Below are 19652 nucleotides of genomic sequence, written 5' to 3'. Positions count from 1 at the left end.
CAGTATCCCATATCTGAAACGCGGAAGTAAATATTCAGTTTAAAGTCGTTAGCCTCATTTGTGCACTGTATCTATCGAGGAAAGCAAAAAACGCAATAACAATAAACTGCATTCATTTCCTTTCAGGGCCGAATTAGACAAGCAACCAAGCCTATCCTTCAATTTCGTATTTAACTCAAACAAGAAGCACCTTGTCGTAAAGAATGGCTTTTCGCTTTTCAAGACCGAATATATGCACTCGAGGGTCGCGGAAAAACTTACCTGCAGTGTGACTAACTTATTGTCTATGACAATATCCTTCGTAAGAAAGTCTGCACCAATGGTTGCCTTGTACTGGGCCGAGAATTTATTGTTTACATATTGATTCATTAAAGAGGTTTTTCCAACTCCACTGTCACCCAAAATTATCACCTTTAAAAGAACCCTTTTGCGGTTGGACTTATTGCTGTGAACCATCGACATTCGTTCTCTCAAATGAAATCCACTCAACCAGTCTGCAGCTACTTCTTATCTTGATTTGGAAAATTCTATCTCTAGCGCGATTCACTTCTCCTAATTGTATCCTAAACTCTGCTAGTTATCAATTTTTCCTCCTGTTCATTTCCTTGCTACTCTCACATTAATAATTTCCGACTCGACGTAGTTTCCCGCCTATTCTCACAAAATAAAATGTAGGAGCACTACCGGCATCTGGGTAATGGCGGACTGTAACAGGATAATGCATGCATGCACGGGTATGCAGCGAGTGTAAATATGCCGGAAAGTAGGTGCGGACGCGTACCAAGGGAATGTGGGAAAACAGGATATCAACGATTTGAAGTTGTTAGCAGTTCCTAAAGAAGTATAGGGAATCCGGAGTGTGAGGTTCAGCCAACACTGATGATTGCAGCAGCAGAATTAACAAAGATAGCTTAGCCACTCAGAGGGTATTCGAACGAACAGCATGGGCGAAGAAGTGGAGATTTCTGGTAAACGCGTCCTTGCTGACACTGGATAGAGTTCCATCAGTTCCTTTAAGGAGGTCTTGAACAAGTAGCTGGTATTTTGGTCTTTTTTCCTCGATCTGCTGCTCTANNACGTCCAGGTGCTCAGGTCTCCTGTTGTGACTAAGTTAAACATAAGTTGCATTATTCTAATGAGGGAATTCGGTTGTTCAGTCATGAACCTGTATATGATCTTGCCCTCTGGAGAAGTTCCTTGGGTTGCCCCTGCGATGCTTGGTGACTCTCCATCCATGCCACTCATTTCCCCTGAAACTACGGAGGAGCCATCACCGCTTCTTTTGGAAATGAGATGAGCTCCGTTTGGGAGAAGAATGCGCTCTTTTTCAATAAGCGAAAATATAAAGTTTATTAGATGATCCAAGGTGGCACAGCAGGCAAGAAGGACAACATTATCCACTGCACACAAACCGGACTCGAGTGAGTAACAAATCATAGAAAGATGTTGGGGTTCAAGTGATGTAATGAATGTGGTCATGAAACACCTCGATGCAAGTTCCAGGAATTCATAATAAGATTTGAAGTTTTTCATGTATGACTGCAGATCGTGTTCCGGTATAACCAAGCACATTCTGCAGGCAAGGCGAAGGGCATTGTCAAGTGCTTGATCTTGGTAAACTTCAAAAACCCCAAAATTGGTGTATCCGCCGGAAAGTGCGTGGCATAACATGGACAAAGTCGTAGAGAGGCCCTTGTACTTTTCCTTGTATATATTCTGGAACGAGTTATCTGGTTTTGAGAGGATTCTGGATCCATATGTGCAGATTAGAGAGGAGACCTCCTTAAACAAAAGTATTCCATTTGGAGAGGCTTTGTCAAAATTAATCCTTTGAGATNNCCTTTGAGATTTGTTGTCAACAAATTCAGACATGAACTTAAGTAGTGGATTCATTACATCAGAGTCGTCCCACAGTCTATCAGCTGCCCAAGTAAACAAGTGTATTCTACTTCTTCCCGGTTGCTTCGGCTTATTAACTAACCAGTTGAAAAGCATATTGTAACTTTCTGGACCGACACACGCTAGACATATTCCTCTAAGATCCCTGGCCAAACTAGTAAGCGGTACTTTGAATTGGTTGATATTGTACCCAGCGTCTCCAATTACAATCCCACCCCCAATAATACTGTTGTTCATACTATTCAGATTGTTCCCCAATATAGCTTCTTCCCAAATCAGATCAAAAACNNAAAAACTTTCTCGAGTGGCTTCATAAATTCCTCAAAGGTATGTGGCTGTATATTGGAATTGCTGTCGCTTATTCTCAGTTCAGTGGTAAAAGATGTTTCCTCCTCCTTGACTTCCAGGAAAAGCAATTTAGAGAGAGTAAAGTAGTAGGAGGTCCTGTGTTTGCCGTATCTCGGAACGTTTAGAAAGGTAAATTCTGGGGAGGCATGATTGCGAAGTATCTTCCTGACCTGCTCGTTCTTGAGCAAAAGACGCCCAGAGACAATGAGATGCGTGGTCCTGTCCGTATATTGAACAATAGAAATTCCCGCAGCCAGCTCGTGAAAGAGAGAGAGTGTTTTCTTAATAACACTTTCCATCTTGCTTTTGCACTGCAAGTTTCTCCCAATCTTACCAATAATAAGACTCAATACATCATCGTCAGTGCTGAGACCAAGAATGGAAGCAAGAGTAGTCTCTTCTGAGTCTGGTTGAATGAATTGCTTGGCATAGTCTCCGAGACAGACCTTTCTGAATTGCTCCAAAAAGTAAAGATAAGCAAGCTCTAGGGACTCAGGTGTATCTGGCAACTGGTCGGTCTGCTGGGAAAGCCCGAATACCAATCTTGCAAGTTTCCCGTTAAGCACGTGGTAGGAAGTCTCGCTTCCGCTACTGCTACCAGTGCTATTGCCACCACTGACACTGTTGTTGTTCCCCCCTGTACCTCCTCCACTTGAGGAAGAGGAGGATGACGACGACCCGCCAGGCATGAGAGGCCTTCTGAGCTTTATGGAATGACCTCCAATTAATGCTCCATGCATGTAGACGCACCAAGTAATCTGGGAAATGAAACAATTCTGAGGTATATTGCCATTTTTGGCAGCATCAGTAACTTTTTCAAAAAGATTTACGATAAATTCAGCAGTTTCTTGATAACGACACCTACTGAGTTGAGCAAGGATGTCAAGCTGTTCAGTGCGAGTGACCTCGCTATCAAGGGGATCATCAATATCACTTCCTTGAGCTATCGCCTCGGCGATCTTCATACTACTCTGGATAAATGCAATGGTAATATTGTGAATATATTTTTCAAGGTTTGCAGGAGCTCTGTCTCCCTGATAAAGAAGGGGAATGACCATATGACTCCAAAGACCGAGTAAATAATGTTTACTATTCGGAAGAAGAGTCCAGTCTTCAAGGGACGCGATAGTAAATGCGTAAACTTGATCTATCCAAACTCCAAAGGCATCAGAAGAAGCGAGTTCTGTAAGTTGGTTAGCTGTATTGAGTTTACCAAGAAGTCTACAAAGTTCGTGGTAACAACCTTCATTAGCCAAACCCATTTTAGTTTGGATAATTCCAGCAGTTCCAGACATCAAGGACGCTAAGGAACGTGTTCTGTCTGTTTGGGTTGGAAAGAATGATCTTCTAATTGACGAATATAGAATAAGACACTGAAGACACATTGCTGCACAGTCAAGCATTGAACTTCCAGCACCACAACATTTCGCATACATGTCAAAAAATATGATAGGAATGTATTCTTCTCTCAAAACTGTCCATGAATGTGGTATCATAACGGTGTTCTGTTCGTCAGAAGTCTCGTCTGGAACAGTGCCCATAAAGTCATAAGAAAGACAACAGTGTATAAGTTGGAGAACTTGTTTAAGAAGCCTGTATTCTTGCTGGTTCGATACTGAAATAGTACCGAGATGTATTTGTCTCAAAGTTTTGATTGCAATTTGGAATATAACGGGGAGTGAAGTGTCTCTGAAAAGTATAGCTGCACGTCTGTATTTCGCAAAATAAAGTCCCGAAGAATTCTGCATCTCCTGAGTTAGTGTTGTAAATATAACGAGTCCAATTATACAATGACTTGTTGAAGCATTTAAAAACTGCGAAACCTGGTCAGTGATATTTGGTCTCGGCGACAGTGAATCCAACAAACCATATTTAACTAATTGGGATAAAAGCCTTACATAGTGACCGATCAAATAAGGCACAGATCTCAACATATCAGGACCACATTTATAAAGGTAATTTAGCAAAAACGTTTTTGTTTCTTCCTTCTGATTGTCTGGGATCTGAGCCCAGCAGGACGTGAATAACTTAGACAAACCATTAGCAGCAAACATCAAGGCATGTGGATTGCTGCTTTGGGCCATAAGGGCCTGCAACTGTGTCAAACATCCCAGATTGCATGTCAGGGGCAGAAGCACCTCATGAGCTTGTTTCTGCTGGTTAACGTCACCTCTAGAAAAGCAAAGAAAGAGAGTTAATTTAAAGGTTAAATCTCATACGTGAACATGTCTGCGTAACTAACTTACCCGTAAAAGGATTCACATAGTCCTTCAAGTTGTGAGAGTTGATTTGGATCCAGGGACATCACAAACCCTTTTAATTTTTAATTTGTGGATTAAGAGGTGTCTGATTCGAATATATATGTCAACACAAACTTATGTTCTCACGATAAATATTTACAGCAATAGTGATAAAAAAGCTTGTTTGAATCACGAGATTGTCTTAGTATCGCTTATCTTGTCATATACAAATACAGTGTGATTGCGTACAGATATAAGTAGTTATCACGTTGTTTTAAATCGCTTCAGACTATTTTCGAAACAAATTACATAGGAACTTATTTTGTTTTAAAATAACGTTTTCTAAATAAAGAAAGGAAATAAATAACAATATAACGTAGCGAATAAGGGAGTTATTATATTGTTGTTATTTGTTTCCCTTACGATGTAAAATTGATCTTTATCAGCTTTTTGTTTTCAATATCGATCAAAATTAGTTTTGCTGTTATGTTAGGAGAAGCTGTAAAATTCAAATATTACATTAATCATTACAATACTCAGCAGTGGTATGGCCTAATAATTATATATGCTTTGGTTGGCTCACAATTTTGTGGGGGTCATTGGCGCCTCTTTTACGTATGTCTAGTCAAATAACCGAATGTGACTATTTGATCTAAACAAATTGAGGATTTAGGAAAAGCATCAGAAAACGGCGGAGTGAGGAGAGTAGAAACGCACATGTCTGTTGTTCCGTTTCTACAAGAAACGCAGAGTCAGGTTAGTCATTTGGGAGAACGGTGCCTTGAAGAGTGAAAGTGGCGAAGAGTAATAGGCAGGGATGTGCAGCGTGAATGCTGGGACTGGAAGAGTGCTACAACCAACAAATGTGACTTACAAGGATGTAGTGACAATTAAAATAGTGTGTAGTTAGTTGTCCGTTTTAAAACAATTAACAGGTGTTCAATCTGCGTAGAGATTGCAGATGTTTCTAGTTGAATTTTTCAAAATAACCTAGCAATAGTGAGTACATACAAAATACGTTTATAACTTGCGTTAATGCACTTGTGCATGTAATTATGTACGAATGCATGCATGCGGTCCAGGATTTGCAAGTTAAATAAAGCATGTGGAAAACTTGTTTAGTTGTTAAGGTTACTTTTTATCACTTAACTTCAACACTCGAGGACTGTAAGACTAATACCAGTTTTTTGATACGGAGTCCCAAAACATTGTAGTTCTGCCTGGAGGGGGATTTGGAATGGGTGGTAATAAACTAACCGGACAAACAGACGGCATTACGCCCTGAAAAGAGGCTCTGTAAGCAGTACCGAAATTTCTATCTTCTTTTATGGGATCGTATTTTTCTGGCTCACTGATTCTTTTCTCTGGTAAGTCCCATTGTTGGTAGTTTTCCCTATATACAGAATTAATGGAGGATCCGTAGTTTGGGTTATCAATGGCTTCGTGTGGAGGCTTGACAATTTCAACCTTTTTTATATCCCACTTTTTATAATTTGTTTGATAACTCGTCGTGAAGTCACGATTTTCCGGTGATTCAACAAACTTTTCAGTTGGTCTCACTTCTTTTATCGGCAATTCCCACTTTCTGTATTCTTGGTTATAACAGCTTTCAGATATGAATGGGAGGGATTTAGGTATTTCAACTGGATCTGGTTTTTGGTGTGTTGGCAGCTCCCATTTTTTGTAGTCTGTATTGTACGAACTCTCTGCTCTAAACGAAATTGACTTTTTCAACGGAGTTGGACAGGTGTGTTTACCGCATGTACACAACTCCTCCACTGATTTTCCTGGTTTTCCACTAGGTGATTTTGCCCTACAGTGCTCATCTGGACATCTACCAATGTTTCTTCCTCTAACAACACTTTCACTTATCTTTATTAGCAATTTTCAGATTAAAATCGCAAATTTTGTGTAAAAGTAAGGGAAAGAAAGAAAGTTAGTCAACTAGAAATTACTTGATACTTTGTATTTATTCATTAATACTCTTATTTTCGTTCTTACTGATGGACTCGAAGCTCGCTTTTCTAGAAATTTGGCCTTAGACTTGAATTGAGTCGGGAATCTTATGAATCTCAGAGATTAAAGAATAAATCGTTAATAGCTTACCTCACTTTCAACAAATTCAGACATTTTATTAAGCTTTAGGCTTGTTTCAAGTATTATAGTGCCTGCCAGAAGAATGGTACGAAACAAATACCTTTTTTATTTCAATTTATTGACTTATGTTTATTAACGAGCCAAATTTATGCTTTTTGTTTTAATTGTTCACATAAAAAAATGCATTGAATTTGGGTGCGTAGTTACACACTTTTTGGTAACTTTATTATTGCTATTGTTCACCGCTATACGGATAGAAAAATAGTAATAAGTATTATTATTTGCACCTTTCTCAATTTTTGTTAATTTTGATGTTTTCTTGGTTGTTTTATTCAATTATTTTTCGTATTTCTACAATAGTTAGTGTTGATTGTGCGTTAATTCGTATCTCTGTATCCTATTTTGTTTTGCTGCATAGATTTTTGTAGGGCTTCTCTTTGTTAGATGTGATAGTTGTGTAGTCGAGGGGAAATGCCTATTATTCTAAAATCAATGGAAAAAAAACTACTTAATTATAAAATCCTATTTTTAGTTACTGCGTTCTTGGAGGTAAGCATTTCAAGAGGAAAAACAACCCAAGTTGAAAAAGAAGGTCTGGACATACTTTTCCATTCGAGCGTTGACATTTTTGTTATAAAAAAGATTGTAAAATGCGAAAACCTTATTTAAATCAATCTTTCAAACTGAAAATCGAGGAGTGATTAAAACAAACCAAACCATTTTATAGAATTGTCCAAACATTGATGATTGGGGAACATGTACATGCGGCAATGCAGAAAATGTAAAGTCATTTTGCAAAAACATGTTCATCAGCGGCAACAATACGGAGTGGTTTTAGATTGCTTGGAGTGAAGCCATTTAAACGCAGAAAATGCAATATTAGTCTTAAACAGCACGCTCTTTCAAAATCTAACCTGCGAATCACTGCTTCATCCATCTCGTGTTTTCTTTGCATTGCCTGAGACTGTTTTGGGGCTTGTACCCCAACATCGCGGCAGGCGGTTACCGCCTTTATTCTCAACCAACTTGTATACAAATCTGAACATAGTAATAGGAAAGTATATATTATAAGGAATATTTTCTTTCAACTAACGAAATAGGCGTATTATCCGTGTTTATGTATACCTTTCGTTCACAGGAGTATTTTCCATTTCTATTATTTTCGTTACAATGAACAGAGAAAGCTATATAATGTCGAAATTGGTCGAAAGGACCCTTAAAGAAATGAAAATAGTGAGCAATAATTCAATGGGTGTTGAGCAGAAGCTCGAGGATAAAGTTGCGGCGGCGATAGGATTGGTGTTGGAAGACTTTATTGATAGTTCACTCAAGGTTGGAGCACTTCATTCAGTATACAACAACTCGAACGTAATCGAAAAGAAGACAATTTTGCACCATTTTAATTCAAACTATGGAACTTATCGGAATTTAGGTTCTGAAGTGTGAGCAGTAAATTCATTTAAGTTATATTTAAACTCAGTGTGCTTTTTTTCACGGATATTTATAGTTCTGAAATGAAGTGCTTTTTAAAAGGCCTACAGGGATAACCGGCACAACTAGGATAATAACTCAAACGTGGCACGAATAATTGTGTAATACAAACATAATACTGAACAATTGTTTTACGAGCATATTTTTGTTATTTATTGCCTTCCGTATTTAGTAAAAACTGCAACAATGCTTGAGCTACTGTAGCAATTTCGCAAACCAAAATATATCTTCGACTTGAACAGTTTAGATGGTTTTCCAAATAGTACTTCTGTTCTGTAAAAAGCCTCCTAGGGCAAATCAACAAGGAGTTAAAAGTAGCATGATGACATGTGCTATTTAAATTAGCATTTCAGTGCGATTTAAATTCACGTATTGAATTTACATGCAAACATGTATGTAAATATGTACATGTGTATGAATGCATGTCTATGCCTGGAGGTGGAGAAAAAAAATCAGGGTCTGGAGGAATGTCAAATAAAATAAGACACTGTGAAAACCTGGAAAACTGCCCCATGATTCTAATAAATTGTGGAGAAAACAATGATTTAGTGGAGAAATTAATTTTTTTTACCTCAGTTGAGGTTAAAAAAATGCAGCTAGGCGCTCTAAATACCCGATCTTTATGTTATCGGTTTTTGTGTGAATCTCATATTTTAATATAAAATTGAAAAAAGGTATAACGAGATACAGAGTAAGGAGAATAAAAAGGCGGAATAAAAATATTAGGGGAAAGGAGGTATAAAGACGTCTCTCATGCTCTTAAAGACTGTAAACTGATTCATTTGTGAGAAAACAAATATATACAGGTGGATAAATAAGCACAAAGAGATATACAAGGGGAGCCTTCATATATGTAATCTAGGGATTTTAAGTTAAAATTAAAGGAAATACTGCTTCATAAAGATAAAAATAGGAATTAAGGTTTAAGATGTTAGTATTTAATCAAAAAATAACGCAAAAAAGACGTAGAATACTGTTGTTAAGTTCACTATTCATTTTAAATGTAATAATAATTGGGGTAGGAGCGTCGTCAGGACGGACAAACACAAAAAATAGTTTTCTGTACCTGTCACTAAACAAGTTTGTATGGGTCCATGATGCATGTAGTTGGCTACATGCATTTATGTGTATTACGTGCTATGGGGTATTAACTTACAAAGTTTATAATGACAGAAGTGCACTTGGGATATCGCTTCAGACACTATGTGCACTTTGCTTTTCGGAGTTCTGCGGAGCATTGTTAAATATATGGTTTTCAATATACACAGGCATAATGCTGGATTGGTCTTTCCAAATAGATATATTGTCAACAGTACTGTCAGTTTTGTGTTTATATACGGTATGGAGCAGGTTTTCTAACACCATAGAGGATCAGTATGATACGTTTGGATTGAACATTTTGGTTAGGGTGTTAATGTTATTTGGTTCAAATTCAATAGATAAGGAGGCAATTAAGAACGGTGAAAGAGCAGGAAAAGTAAGACCAACAGGCTTAATAGGGTCTTTTTCGAGTTCTCTGTACTGGCTCGTACTTTATATATTGGCAATACCGCTTTCAATTATATTTTTAATGTTCAGAACAAGAAGAAGATTTGGTATCATCACCTCCTTGTTGGCCTATGATGATGCTATTAGAGCATTGGCTCTTCTCCCCCAACTGTACATGTTTCACATTAAAAGTCCAAGAAAGGTTTCTGAACATCTGGCTTTGTTTATGATGTTCGAATTTAGTTTGAAAATACTCGCACTTGTGTATTGGCTATCAATGCCATTGTTTAGAATGCCTCACGAGTCTAGAAACTATAACATTGTCGTTCAGTTGTTTAATATTGGGATACTACTTGACTTTGCATACCACTACTTTAGAGCCAAACTTAGTGGTGAAAAGTCCATTCAATATGCTTCTGACTTGGTTATTCCATTTACTCTGTAAAGTGATTGAAAGAAGGAGCACGTGCTTATATATATATCAATCCTTAATTTGTCTAGCCACGCATTTTGAAAATGTTGCTTCCCCGTCACGCCAATCGCGTTGGTCACAATTCAGATATATAATGATCGGCCTGTTTGGGGAGGTTAAACATGACATAATGTTTGGAGGGGATAGCGGAAAATACACAAATGTAATTAGAATGAAATACAACAAGATGTAAATCTACCATATCAAAGTGAAAAGTGAATGAAGGAGAAATTTAATATCACAAAAGATCATGCTCTTGAATCTCTTACCTTTTTATTTTTCCTTGGAGCCGGACAGTGCAAACATCTGGCCGGCTTTTATCCCTAAAGTACATGTATTTACTCTTTATACGAAGTGCATGCAAGCATACATAATGTAAAATAAAGCTGCAACGTACATTTCAGTGCTTACCTTTCGTCATGATGTTCATCTAGGTGGTTCCTTAAAAATGGAAACCACCCATTAGAATTTATCCGGAAGGCTTTCCAGCACCATGAATGCACATTAAATTTAGGACTTATGCTGTTAACATCTGGATATCTTGCGTCTTTTTTAGTATTTTTTCTCTGCAGTGTGACTCTTAATTGTACAATACGCGAGGACAGAGCAAATAAATGCCAAAATAAAGGCGGGCACCTCCTTAGGGCAGTTTTGGGAAAAAGAAGGAAAAAACCAATCATGTGAAGGAAGAGACAAGGGTGCGAAAATTAAGTAAATAAAACAGGGAAAGAAGTCAGCAAGTAGAATTTAATTAAAATGGTCTTGGCAGATTTAGGTAGCCAGCTGGCATCTGCGATTAGAAAATTCCAGTCCACTACAATAGTAGATGAGGCAGCAGTGGATTTGTGCTTGAAAGAGATAACAACGGCATTATTAAAGGCAGATGTGAACGTGAAGTTGGTGGCTAAGCTGAGAGATAATATAAAGAAGTCTATAGAAAAGGAGGACCATGCGAGTGGTGGTAGTTTGAACAAGCGTCGTCATATACAAGGAGCCGTTGTGGAGGAATTGGTAAACATACTTACGCCTAAGAGAGCACCTTATACTCCCAGAAGAGACAAAACAAATGTGATAGTTTTTGTTGGTTTGCAGGGTTCAGGAAAAACGACAACATGTACAAAATATGCTCATTACTATCAAAAAAGAGGTTGGAAAACAGCGTTGGTATGCGCGGATACGTTTAGAGCAGGTGCATTTGATCAACTGAAACAAAATGCAACAAAGGTTAAGATACCATTTTATGGTAGTTATACAGAAACAGACCCGGTTAAGATTGCGAGGGACGGTGTAAGTGAATTCAAAAAGGAGGGTTACGACTTGATTATAGTAGATACGTCCGGCAGACACAAACAAGAGTCGTCTTTGTTCTTGGAAATGGAACAGGTGGTTGCTGAAACCAATCCGGACGACGTTGTATTTGTGATGGATAGTCACATAGGACAGGCTTGTTATGACCAAGCAATGGCTTTTTGCAATGCAGTTGATGTTGGAAGTGTGGTTATAACAAAATTAGACGGTCATGCCAAAGGTGGTGGTGCTCTTTCTGCAGTAACTGCTACTGGTGCTCCCATTATATTTATCGGAACGGGAGAACATTTTGATGAGTTTGAGCCGTTTGAAACTAAAGGTTTCGTTTCTAGATTGCTTGGGTTGGGTGACATATCGGGGCTAATGGCAAAAATAAATGAGGTGGTGCCTCTGGATAAGCAACCAGACATGGTCAATAGAATTGTACAGGGAATTTTCACACTTAGAGATATGTATGAACAGTTTCAGAACATGCTTAATATGGGCTCTCCAAGTGCACTCCTATCTATGATCCCGGGGATGGGTCCCAATTTTTTGGCCAAGGAGGACGAACAAGCCGGCTTGGAGAAGTTAAAAAGATTTATGGTTATTATGGACTCAATGACTGAGAACGAACTGGATAATGAAAAAACCATAAACCAGTCAAGAATTGACAGGATATCGCGTGGAAGTGGCACAAAACCTGAAGACGTGCAGGAGTTGCTTTCTCAACACAAGTTGTTTTCCAAGATGGTCGGCCAAATAGGAAAACTTGGACTCGGCAAAAAAGGTGGCCTAGACATGTCCTCTATAATGAGAAATCCTTCGCAACTGATGCAAAAGATGCAAAAGATTATTGATCCAAGGATATTTAAGAACATGGGCGGGGCCCAGAATATGATGAATATAATGAAAGAAATGGAGAAATTTGAGGGTTCTCCCGATCTGCAAAGAATGTTTGGAGGCATGAAATAGCAATTCAAGGTGCAACAAAACGAAACAAACTGTAAAGCTGCGGAAAATTTCAAAAGAAGCGCCGAAGACTGAAATAAGCAAGCACATGCACTCCCGCATGCATGCACGACACATGCATATAGACACAACTATAGTTAAATTTTTTTTATAGGTTAGCTTTAATTAGTTTAAGACTTGCAATGTGTGACTGCACATTTCATATTCACCTTGTTTCTCTCTATTGTCATTTAAATTGGAGTGCTTCTCTTCTAAGTAAAGAATATCAGCAAGAACAGACTGACGTAACTGGTTAATTTTCTTTAGTTTTAATCACGCAAACACAAGTTGTTTAATGGAGCTAATGTGACTTCTGGGAGCAAATATACTTATCCCCGAGTCGGGATAGAGCACTGCGGACAAAATGATGCTTTGGCTCAACTTGTTAAATTTTGGGTTTACCACAGAGGTTCCGTTGTATCTTAGTATGTTTGGTGGCACTATGACAATTACTATGCAGCCACCCTCTACACCTTCATTGTTCCCACAAAGACTTGACATTCCGATAACTTTACTGTCATTTGTCAGTTTCTTACTGTTTTCGCCTTTGATGTTGTTGTCTTCGATATAATCTAGTATGTCCAAGCTTGCAAACAATAGCCTCTTGCTCATAAATCTTATTATATATGGGGCGGAGGACTGCGTGATTCTCCAGTTGAAGTTAGGGTTTCCAGATATGCTCCCCTTGAAGTGTTCAAAGCACTTGATTCCAACAGATTTCGTGTTAATGCATATATTGTGATTACTTAATAATCTGCTTACCCCACTGTTGATCAAATACATGTTTTTTTTGCTACCCTTCTTAAATATTAAGTTACTTTTTGAGAGAGTTACACTGTTGATGTAGTTACTTCTGTTTACAAAAAAACTTTTTACCTCCTCAGGAAACTCATTTAAACAATCAAAAGCAGTACTGTTATTGAGTCCAAAAAAGTTAGATATGTCTGTCCAAACTGAATTGTCCACCTCTTCGTACTTGCATGAGGGATTTTCTTCCGAAATTGAGTTCAAGTTCGTGTTGTATTTTGTGTCTTTATTGGTTGGATTTTTACTAATTACTGCAAAAAAAAATCCTCCCGTGTTATTTTTATGTGGCAAGGCTCTCGCACATTTCTCGTAATATCTTTTTTCCCTCCACTCCTTACTTGGGAACATGCTTGCCGAAATATACTTGTATGAGTTACAGCAGTTACGGTTTTGAGCGGAAGTGCATGTAGACTCATTCAGTGCATTGCAGTTGGGAGAGCAGTGCACCAACCAACTGTCCAGTCCAAGGGATAAATTAAAGTCTTTATCTATAATTTCGTCTGGAGGAATTAGTACTGCATCTTCGTATTTCTGTAAAAAAGCCGAAACAACTGCCTCGTTCTCAATCGGATTCAGGCTGCATGTTGAGTAAACTAGTTTTCCACGCTCATCTAAAAGTTTGTAGGCTCTGGTGAGAATGGACAATTGCTTTTTGTGTAAGTGAATGGCTTTCTCCAGTCTCCAGTTCTTCAATATATCACTATTTTTTCTTGCAGTTCCATCACTGGAGCAAGGCACATCTGCCAGTATTCTGTCGAACATGAAGCATTTTTTGCTCCATTTATTCACAAATTTGGGCATGAAAGTCGCGTCTATACATGTAACGATGGCCGAAGGGGATGGCATCCTGTTTATCCGTGTAAGTAACGTGTCTATTCTTTTCATGCATACATCATTCATTAACACTACACCTTCACACATTCTAATCCCTAAGCATGCATCTCCATTCCTCGAGTTAAAATTCATATTGTCTAATATATGCATTGATTTGCTTCCTGGAGCTGAACACAAATCCAATACCCTGTGGTCCGCAGAGTTTATATCTAACACTATTGACGGAAGCATTGAGACGCATTCCTGAGAAGAAATGGTTCCAAATATATCCTGTGATTTAATAAACTCACGGAGCTTGTGACAACTTCGTTCCTTTTTCATCTCGTCTCTAGTAATATCATATATACTATACGACAAACAATCTTCACTTAGCTTATTTCTTCCAAACCTCACCAAATCAAGCACCCCCTCTTCGCCATTGACTTCTGAAATAAAATTCTCCAAAATGTAACTGAGCAATTCTCCCTGTTGGTGTGATCTGTTTGCTCTAAATGAAATCGGAAGAGACCTGCCAATTGATTCAAATAATTCTTTGTATTCACTTTCAGAGCTACAAATGCCCTGGTTTCTATAGTACCATTCAAAAATAGTAACTCCTCCAGCCTCCAACTCACTTACTTTTTCAGAAACCCGACTCCCTCTCTTCTCTGTGTCACTCTTATACTCGCAGTTCCCATCTTCCGCCTTACCTTTCTTCTCGTCCTGTCTTTCGCTTCTTAAAATCTCCCTAAGTTCACCTCTACACACGCATAAATTCCCAATCTCATCCGTTTTAAACCGCTTTGTGTCACTACCAAGAGTTCCAATCTCTCCCATTTCTTCCATTTTCACATTTGTCACTGTTCGCACTCCGCCTTATGTCAAAGTGTACTTTATACAAACAAGCGCCACATGCCAATGCGAATTAAATACTTGACATTTAGTGAGGCTAGGGAGAAGGCCATGAAGGAACAGGGTTTTCTGTATGAAAGTCTTAGTCTAGAGCGATAAAAGACACAAGGGTTGTTTAGGAAATACAGAAGAGATATCAAAAATATGAAGGTTATATAAAGAAATAGCAGGCTCAAAAGAGTGAACTCGCCTACACCATCTTGTGGCACCCAAGAACAAATGATAGTCTAAACTAAACGGGAATAGCGTATTCAATACCACTCTTTCGTAATGAATCATTTATCTTGAGTATCTTTTCCTTTATACGAGTTTCTCTGTCAGACTTAAAAGTAGAACCAGACTTTTTGTTCCCCAAATTGTCGCTGCTCTTGGTAACATTCTTTTGCTTCTTTGACCTGTTGAATATAAAGGGATGGACCTTATCTTCGGGAATAACGTGGCATTTAAGACTTCTTTTGAAGATAATGTAATTGTTCATGGTAGAGGCCGCAATCTTAGCAACCTCCAAAGAGTCAAATTCTATAAAGGCGTATCCCCTAGAGTGTCCATTTTTCTTGGATCTACTCAGCTTTAACCTTCTTATTTTGCCGAACTGCGAAAAGTACTCTCTAAGTTGAGGCTCAAAGAGACCAAATGGAATGTGGCCTACATACACTATTGCTTTGTCTCTCCTCTTCCTTGACATCCCCTATACTGAGATTTACCTGCGTATAAAAATAAATACTTGTCTTTTTAACTCTGATCAAAAGAACTCCTCGAATTCTCTGCTATCTTGTCTATTTCTGTTCTCGGAGAGACTCCTTATTTTTTAACTCTTATTTGCAAACAGATACTTCCGGTATAGATATTTAAATTGTAAAATATTGCCTCTTGGCGCCACTTTTGATAGACAATTTTACATTTCTTTTTTTTTGCATGGCCTGACCGGCACCGAATCAAGCAATGGACTAGACGAAAAGCATACGGCTTTACTTTTTCAAAATGTTATAACAATTACAAGGTTTAGCTGTAGGGCGAAAGAGAGTCTCAAGGGAGGTTAGTGAGGAGGTATGAAAAGGGGACTCAGGGGAACGAATAGGATAAAACAAAACAGTTCCAATGAAATACACATGGACTCAATTCAGAAAACACGATGCAGTTCTGGGCCAGGTGAAGCCACAGGCAAGAGGGTCACGTGGACCAATGTAGATGTGTAGCACGGCAAGGGTGAACAAGATTAGTGAGCGGCCGGTTTCTGCGAATTAACCCTGAAAACAGTGAATTAGCTGTCCCTGAAACGGTAAACACTGCCAGACTCGCAAAAAATCCCTCAGCATGCAGGTTAGCCCCAAGTGAATGCGGATTCTATTACCAGCCATTGAAAATAAAATAGGCTGCTGCCACACTTTGGCGCCAAGCGAATATATAATTTTGAGCAATATTAGTACAGATATTAGGAGGGAGTAATAATAAATAAAACGAATTAAGTGGCTAAACAAGTACCAAAAAGATTATATGTCTGATTTTTCGTTGGACATTAATTCTTCCCTGGAGAGGGCGTATAGGACAGTTCCAATACTAAGGCCGGTTTTTTGGAGTGGGATAAGGGAGTTGCTTGAAACATCGAGAAAATCATATAACGAGAAACAAAAGGATACGGGTTTTGTAAATTTACCAAAACACACTGGAAACGGTAAAGGAATAGTTAACGATCTGAGTATATCGGCACTAGAGCGTTCGATACAGTACCTTTTTTCAAGACTAGAGAACTACGATTCAAGGAAGAGATACATTGCAGAGGCATTCAGTTACAAGAAGGCTCATAGACTTGAATTTGGGAACAGTTGCGACTACTATAGATGCAGTGAACTTGGCTCACAGCTTGGATTCGGAGTATGCGACTTGCCTGATTATCTCCAAACAAATTACTCGAATTTCTTGTCGTATTTGATAGACGAATCCACAGCTTCTGTATTTCAGATATGTTATTCTGAGATATTTGATTTGTTTTCAACAGAGTGGGATGAGAAGAAGGCAAAGCTATTAGAGAACTCAAACAACGGTTTTGTTTCGTTGCTAGACAATTGTGAAAACACGAGGCTGTTGAATCCAGAATTCAATTTTTCATTGGGTGAAAAAGGACCTAATATTGGAGGAAAGAGTAACGCTTCAGGATATGTGGCCAATGACAAAGGTTTTGTGGTAGATGATAATGTAAGGGACAACTACTTAATATTGTCGGATTTGATTCCAAATGTGGAAAATTCAGAATTAAACACTGAAAAATTCTATTCAATTCAAAAGATGTGTTTGTCTTCGTTTAACCTTAGAATCAGACTGATACAGGAGCTAAGCTCTTCTTCTGTTCCACCAGAGTACAAGGAAGAAGTAGTCTCGTTTTGGAGACTGTTAACACTGTTTGTAGGGACAAATTTGAAAAGCGGTTACAGTACGCGACAAATGATTTCAAACTCGATAAGAACATTGGAGATATCTATGGTTGACAGGGTATTGCACCTGAATTCAAACATAGTGATGAACAAATACGCATCTGGAAATGGTAGTGGCATGATGTTTATATCGCTAAAAAACTTTATTAGTATAACTAGAAAGCTTTATTTGGCGGATGACAAGCATCTGCAGGTTATAAACTCCCAATTTAGTTTTCCAAGCGAGCAAGGTCATTTTTGGTTCCTGGCATTTTGGGCATTCAGAATTGGCTCAGGACAAATACTTTGGGACATGTCGGCAAAATATGTTGATATACCACACAACTTTTCACTAGTTTGCAAATGCTTGGCAGCCATTTTGCTTTCCACAAGCAGTTCCCTCTTGATGTCTCAATCAAATGAGGACCAGCAGACGGTCGAGGAAAATTGGATAAAACAGTGCGTTCAATTTGACTTTAATAAAGATCTTTTCTCCAGTAAAGAGTATAGAGAATTAAATTCCCTCTTCTATTCTGGATCAGGACAAGATTTAGATGGTAAAGAGCAAGTTTACTACCAAATACTTTTTAGCATCATAAATACATCCACAAACCCACTAAATATAATGAGATTGCTTCCCAATGCTACTCTCGAAGATTATGTTTGGTATCAGTTTCACATTATTTTAAAAACTAATGACGATAACGGCTCTGCTAGGGAGCTATGTACTATCTTCAATAAGATTAAGGCTCAAGCTGAATTTGTGAATGGCAAAAATCTGTATTACTTGTCGGAACAGCATGACGAAAGTAAGGGTCGCACTCAAGGAATCATTTCAGAGTATAATAAACTTCAAGACGACAAACCGGTTAAAGGACACACGAATCTTGAACTCGCTAGATTGTTTTGTTATACTCTTCACTTTAGTGAAGCGGTTGTTTGGATATACAACAACCATCCACAATTAAGGACGACTTTACTTCAATGGGTGTTATATCTGGCAATTTCAGGATTAATTCCCCTTTGGAAGGAGGGAGAGAAGGGAATGGTCGGGGAAAAAGTAATTGGAACGACAGAAACAAGGACAAAAACAAGAGAAAGAGGAATCGAAATCAGCGATACTCAGCTTCTTGCACATTTTTCAGGAACAATAGAGGAAGAGAGCCACACAAGTTTGTTTGAGATTTTAATCAGTTCAATTAAAAACTTCAGCGTTCCATTTCCATTCATTTCAAAATTGGCGAGACTGTATCCGCAAGCAATGAGAAGCCAAATACTGGAGGAGTACGTGGAATATAGCATGCTTCACGACATTGTTGAAGATGACTATTCAGACAGTGTCAGTTTTCACTCATACATGGAAAGTGGAAGGCCATTTTCAAAATTCGAGTCACTGGAAAACATAAAGAATGGTGATTACTCTGATATTTGTGAGGAGATGAATACTATAATAGCTAAACTTGCTAGAAATAGAGGACACTATATAACTTCAATCTTGTTTTTTATGGAGGCAAACTTAACAGAGGAGGTGCTCGATACCATATTTGACTGTCTTAAGCTGCCAGTTTGCTACTCTTTCACGACTTTAAACACGAAACAACAACTATTTTTTGATAAGTTACAAACGATACTTAGCAAAGTCATAAACGATCCAAAATACCAACAAACTTTGAACTCGCAAAGTAAATTGGATTCTATTAAAAAACTAAACGAGATTGTATACACGTTCGTTCTTATTCAAAAGGGGTTCTATAGATCAGCAAAAGAGTACATCGAGTCCAAAAACTTTATTCCAAAGTCAGACAGTGGTATTAATTCAGGAAATATTCTTTACCTCCCAAAAATAATTGAGGGTTACGTCGTTTCTCTGTCAGAGCTCTGTAGAAACAACGAAAGCGGTACTAACGGAATCCCAGACGACGTACACTATGCTATATTTAAAAACTATCATATAATTACCTCGTTAGTTAATAGTCTCATCTCTCTCCATTGCATCCAAACAGCCACTGCTGACAAAATCAACAAACTGCTTAGAGAGATGCTCATTTTGGTCTCTGCTGACCAGCTTGCTCTTGCAAACCACCACTAGACTGCATAAACTAATGCTGCAGCAGGTTTTAACTAATTGATTTTTCCTTTATCTACTTCACATTTCCCCTCCGCCCTCTTTGCTCTTGATTTGCATGATGCCCTACCCTAGCCCAATATAGCTACCTGGCGCCAAACCACAAATGTCAAATTAAGTCACGGATTGATTGTAATATATCATAGGCGAATTTAGGTAAAAAACCTGCCAAAGGTGACAAAATAAAGTGTACTGGACGAAGGATAACAGTATAGTCAAGTGTAGAAGCAACTAAATAGCCTATAAAAAGCGCT

The 19652-nt window shown here is 38.3% G+C and overlaps 8 protein-coding genes across 8 annotated transcripts; 4 read left to right on the top strand and 4 right to left on the bottom strand.

Moving 5' to 3' along the window:
• Positions 1–988: 988 nt before the first annotated feature.
• On the bottom strand, positions 989–4552 carry FG386_000713 (nuclear pore protein RBP16/17; the record flags this gene model as incomplete). The annotated part of the gene is made up of 6 exons (XM_067340057.1): positions 989–1069; positions 1166–1828; positions 1871–2053; positions 2115–2137; positions 2196–4419; positions 4494–4552. Coding segments are annotated over 6 exons (3233 nt in total), but the record flags the coding sequence as incomplete, so codon positions are not given.
• A 1108-nt stretch (positions 4553–5660) lies between these two features.
• FG386_000712 (uncharacterized protein) lies at positions 5661–6617 on the bottom strand (the record flags this gene model as incomplete). The annotated part of the gene is made up of 2 exons (XM_067340056.1): positions 5661–6359; positions 6594–6617. The coding sequence occupies 2 exons, from the start codon at positions 6615–6617 to the stop codon at positions 5661–5663; spliced, it is 723 nt and encodes a 240-aa protein (XP_067196254.1).
• Positions 6618–7754: 1137 nt separating this feature from the next.
• FG386_000711 (uncharacterized protein) lies at positions 7755–8737 on the top strand (the record flags this gene model as incomplete). The annotated part of the gene is made up of 2 exons (XM_067340055.1): positions 7755–7952; positions 8429–8737. 2 exons carry the CDS (start codon positions 7755–7757, stop codon positions 8735–8737), a joined length of 507 nt encoding a protein of 168 aa, XP_067196253.1.
• A 266-nt stretch (positions 8738–9003) lies between these two features.
• Positions 9004–10008, top strand: FG386_000710 (protein with signal peptide and 6 transmembrane domains; the record flags this gene model as incomplete). Its single annotated transcript, XM_067340054.1, has 1 exon — positions 9004–10008. One exon carries the CDS (start codon positions 9004–9006, stop codon positions 10006–10008), a length of 1005 nt encoding a protein of 334 aa, XP_067196252.1.
• Positions 10009–10791: 783 nt separating this feature from the next.
• On the top strand, positions 10792–12297 carry FG386_000709 (uncharacterized protein; the record flags this gene model as incomplete). The annotated part of the gene is made up of 1 exon (XM_067340053.1): positions 10792–12297. The coding sequence occupies one exon, from the start codon at positions 10792–10794 to the stop codon at positions 12295–12297; it is 1506 nt and encodes a 501-aa protein (XP_067196251.1).
• A 309-nt stretch (positions 12298–12606) lies between these two features.
• On the bottom strand, positions 12607–14799 carry FG386_000708 (SUN family RNA methylase; the record flags this gene model as incomplete). Its single annotated transcript, XM_067340052.1, has 1 exon — positions 12607–14799. One exon carries the CDS (start codon positions 14797–14799, stop codon positions 12607–12609), a length of 2193 nt encoding a protein of 730 aa, XP_067196250.1.
• A 298-nt stretch (positions 14800–15097) lies between these two features.
• On the bottom strand, positions 15098–15550 carry FG386_000707 (mki67 (FHA domain) interacting nucleolar phosphoprotein; the record flags this gene model as incomplete). The annotated part of the gene is made up of 1 exon (XM_067340051.1): positions 15098–15550. One exon carries the CDS (start codon positions 15548–15550, stop codon positions 15098–15100), a length of 453 nt encoding a protein of 150 aa, XP_067196249.1.
• An 809-nt stretch (positions 15551–16359) lies between these two features.
• On the top strand, positions 16360–19362 carry FG386_000705 (uncharacterized protein; the record flags this gene model as incomplete). The annotated part of the gene is made up of 1 exon (XM_067340049.1): positions 16360–19362. The coding sequence occupies one exon, from the start codon at positions 16360–16362 to the stop codon at positions 19360–19362; it is 3003 nt and encodes a 1000-aa protein (XP_067196247.1).
• Between the last annotated feature and the right edge of the window lie 290 nt (positions 19363–19652).

This window comes from Cryptosporidium ryanae, assembly GCF_009792415.1.
Source record: "Cryptosporidium ryanae isolate 45019 chromosome Unknown contig_16, whole genome shotgun sequence".
Taxonomy (NCBI): domain Eukaryota; phylum Apicomplexa; class Conoidasida; order Eucoccidiorida; family Cryptosporidiidae; genus Cryptosporidium; species Cryptosporidium ryanae.
Note: the sequence above shows the minus strand (reverse complement) of the source record. Positions and strands in the feature narration are given on the sequence as shown.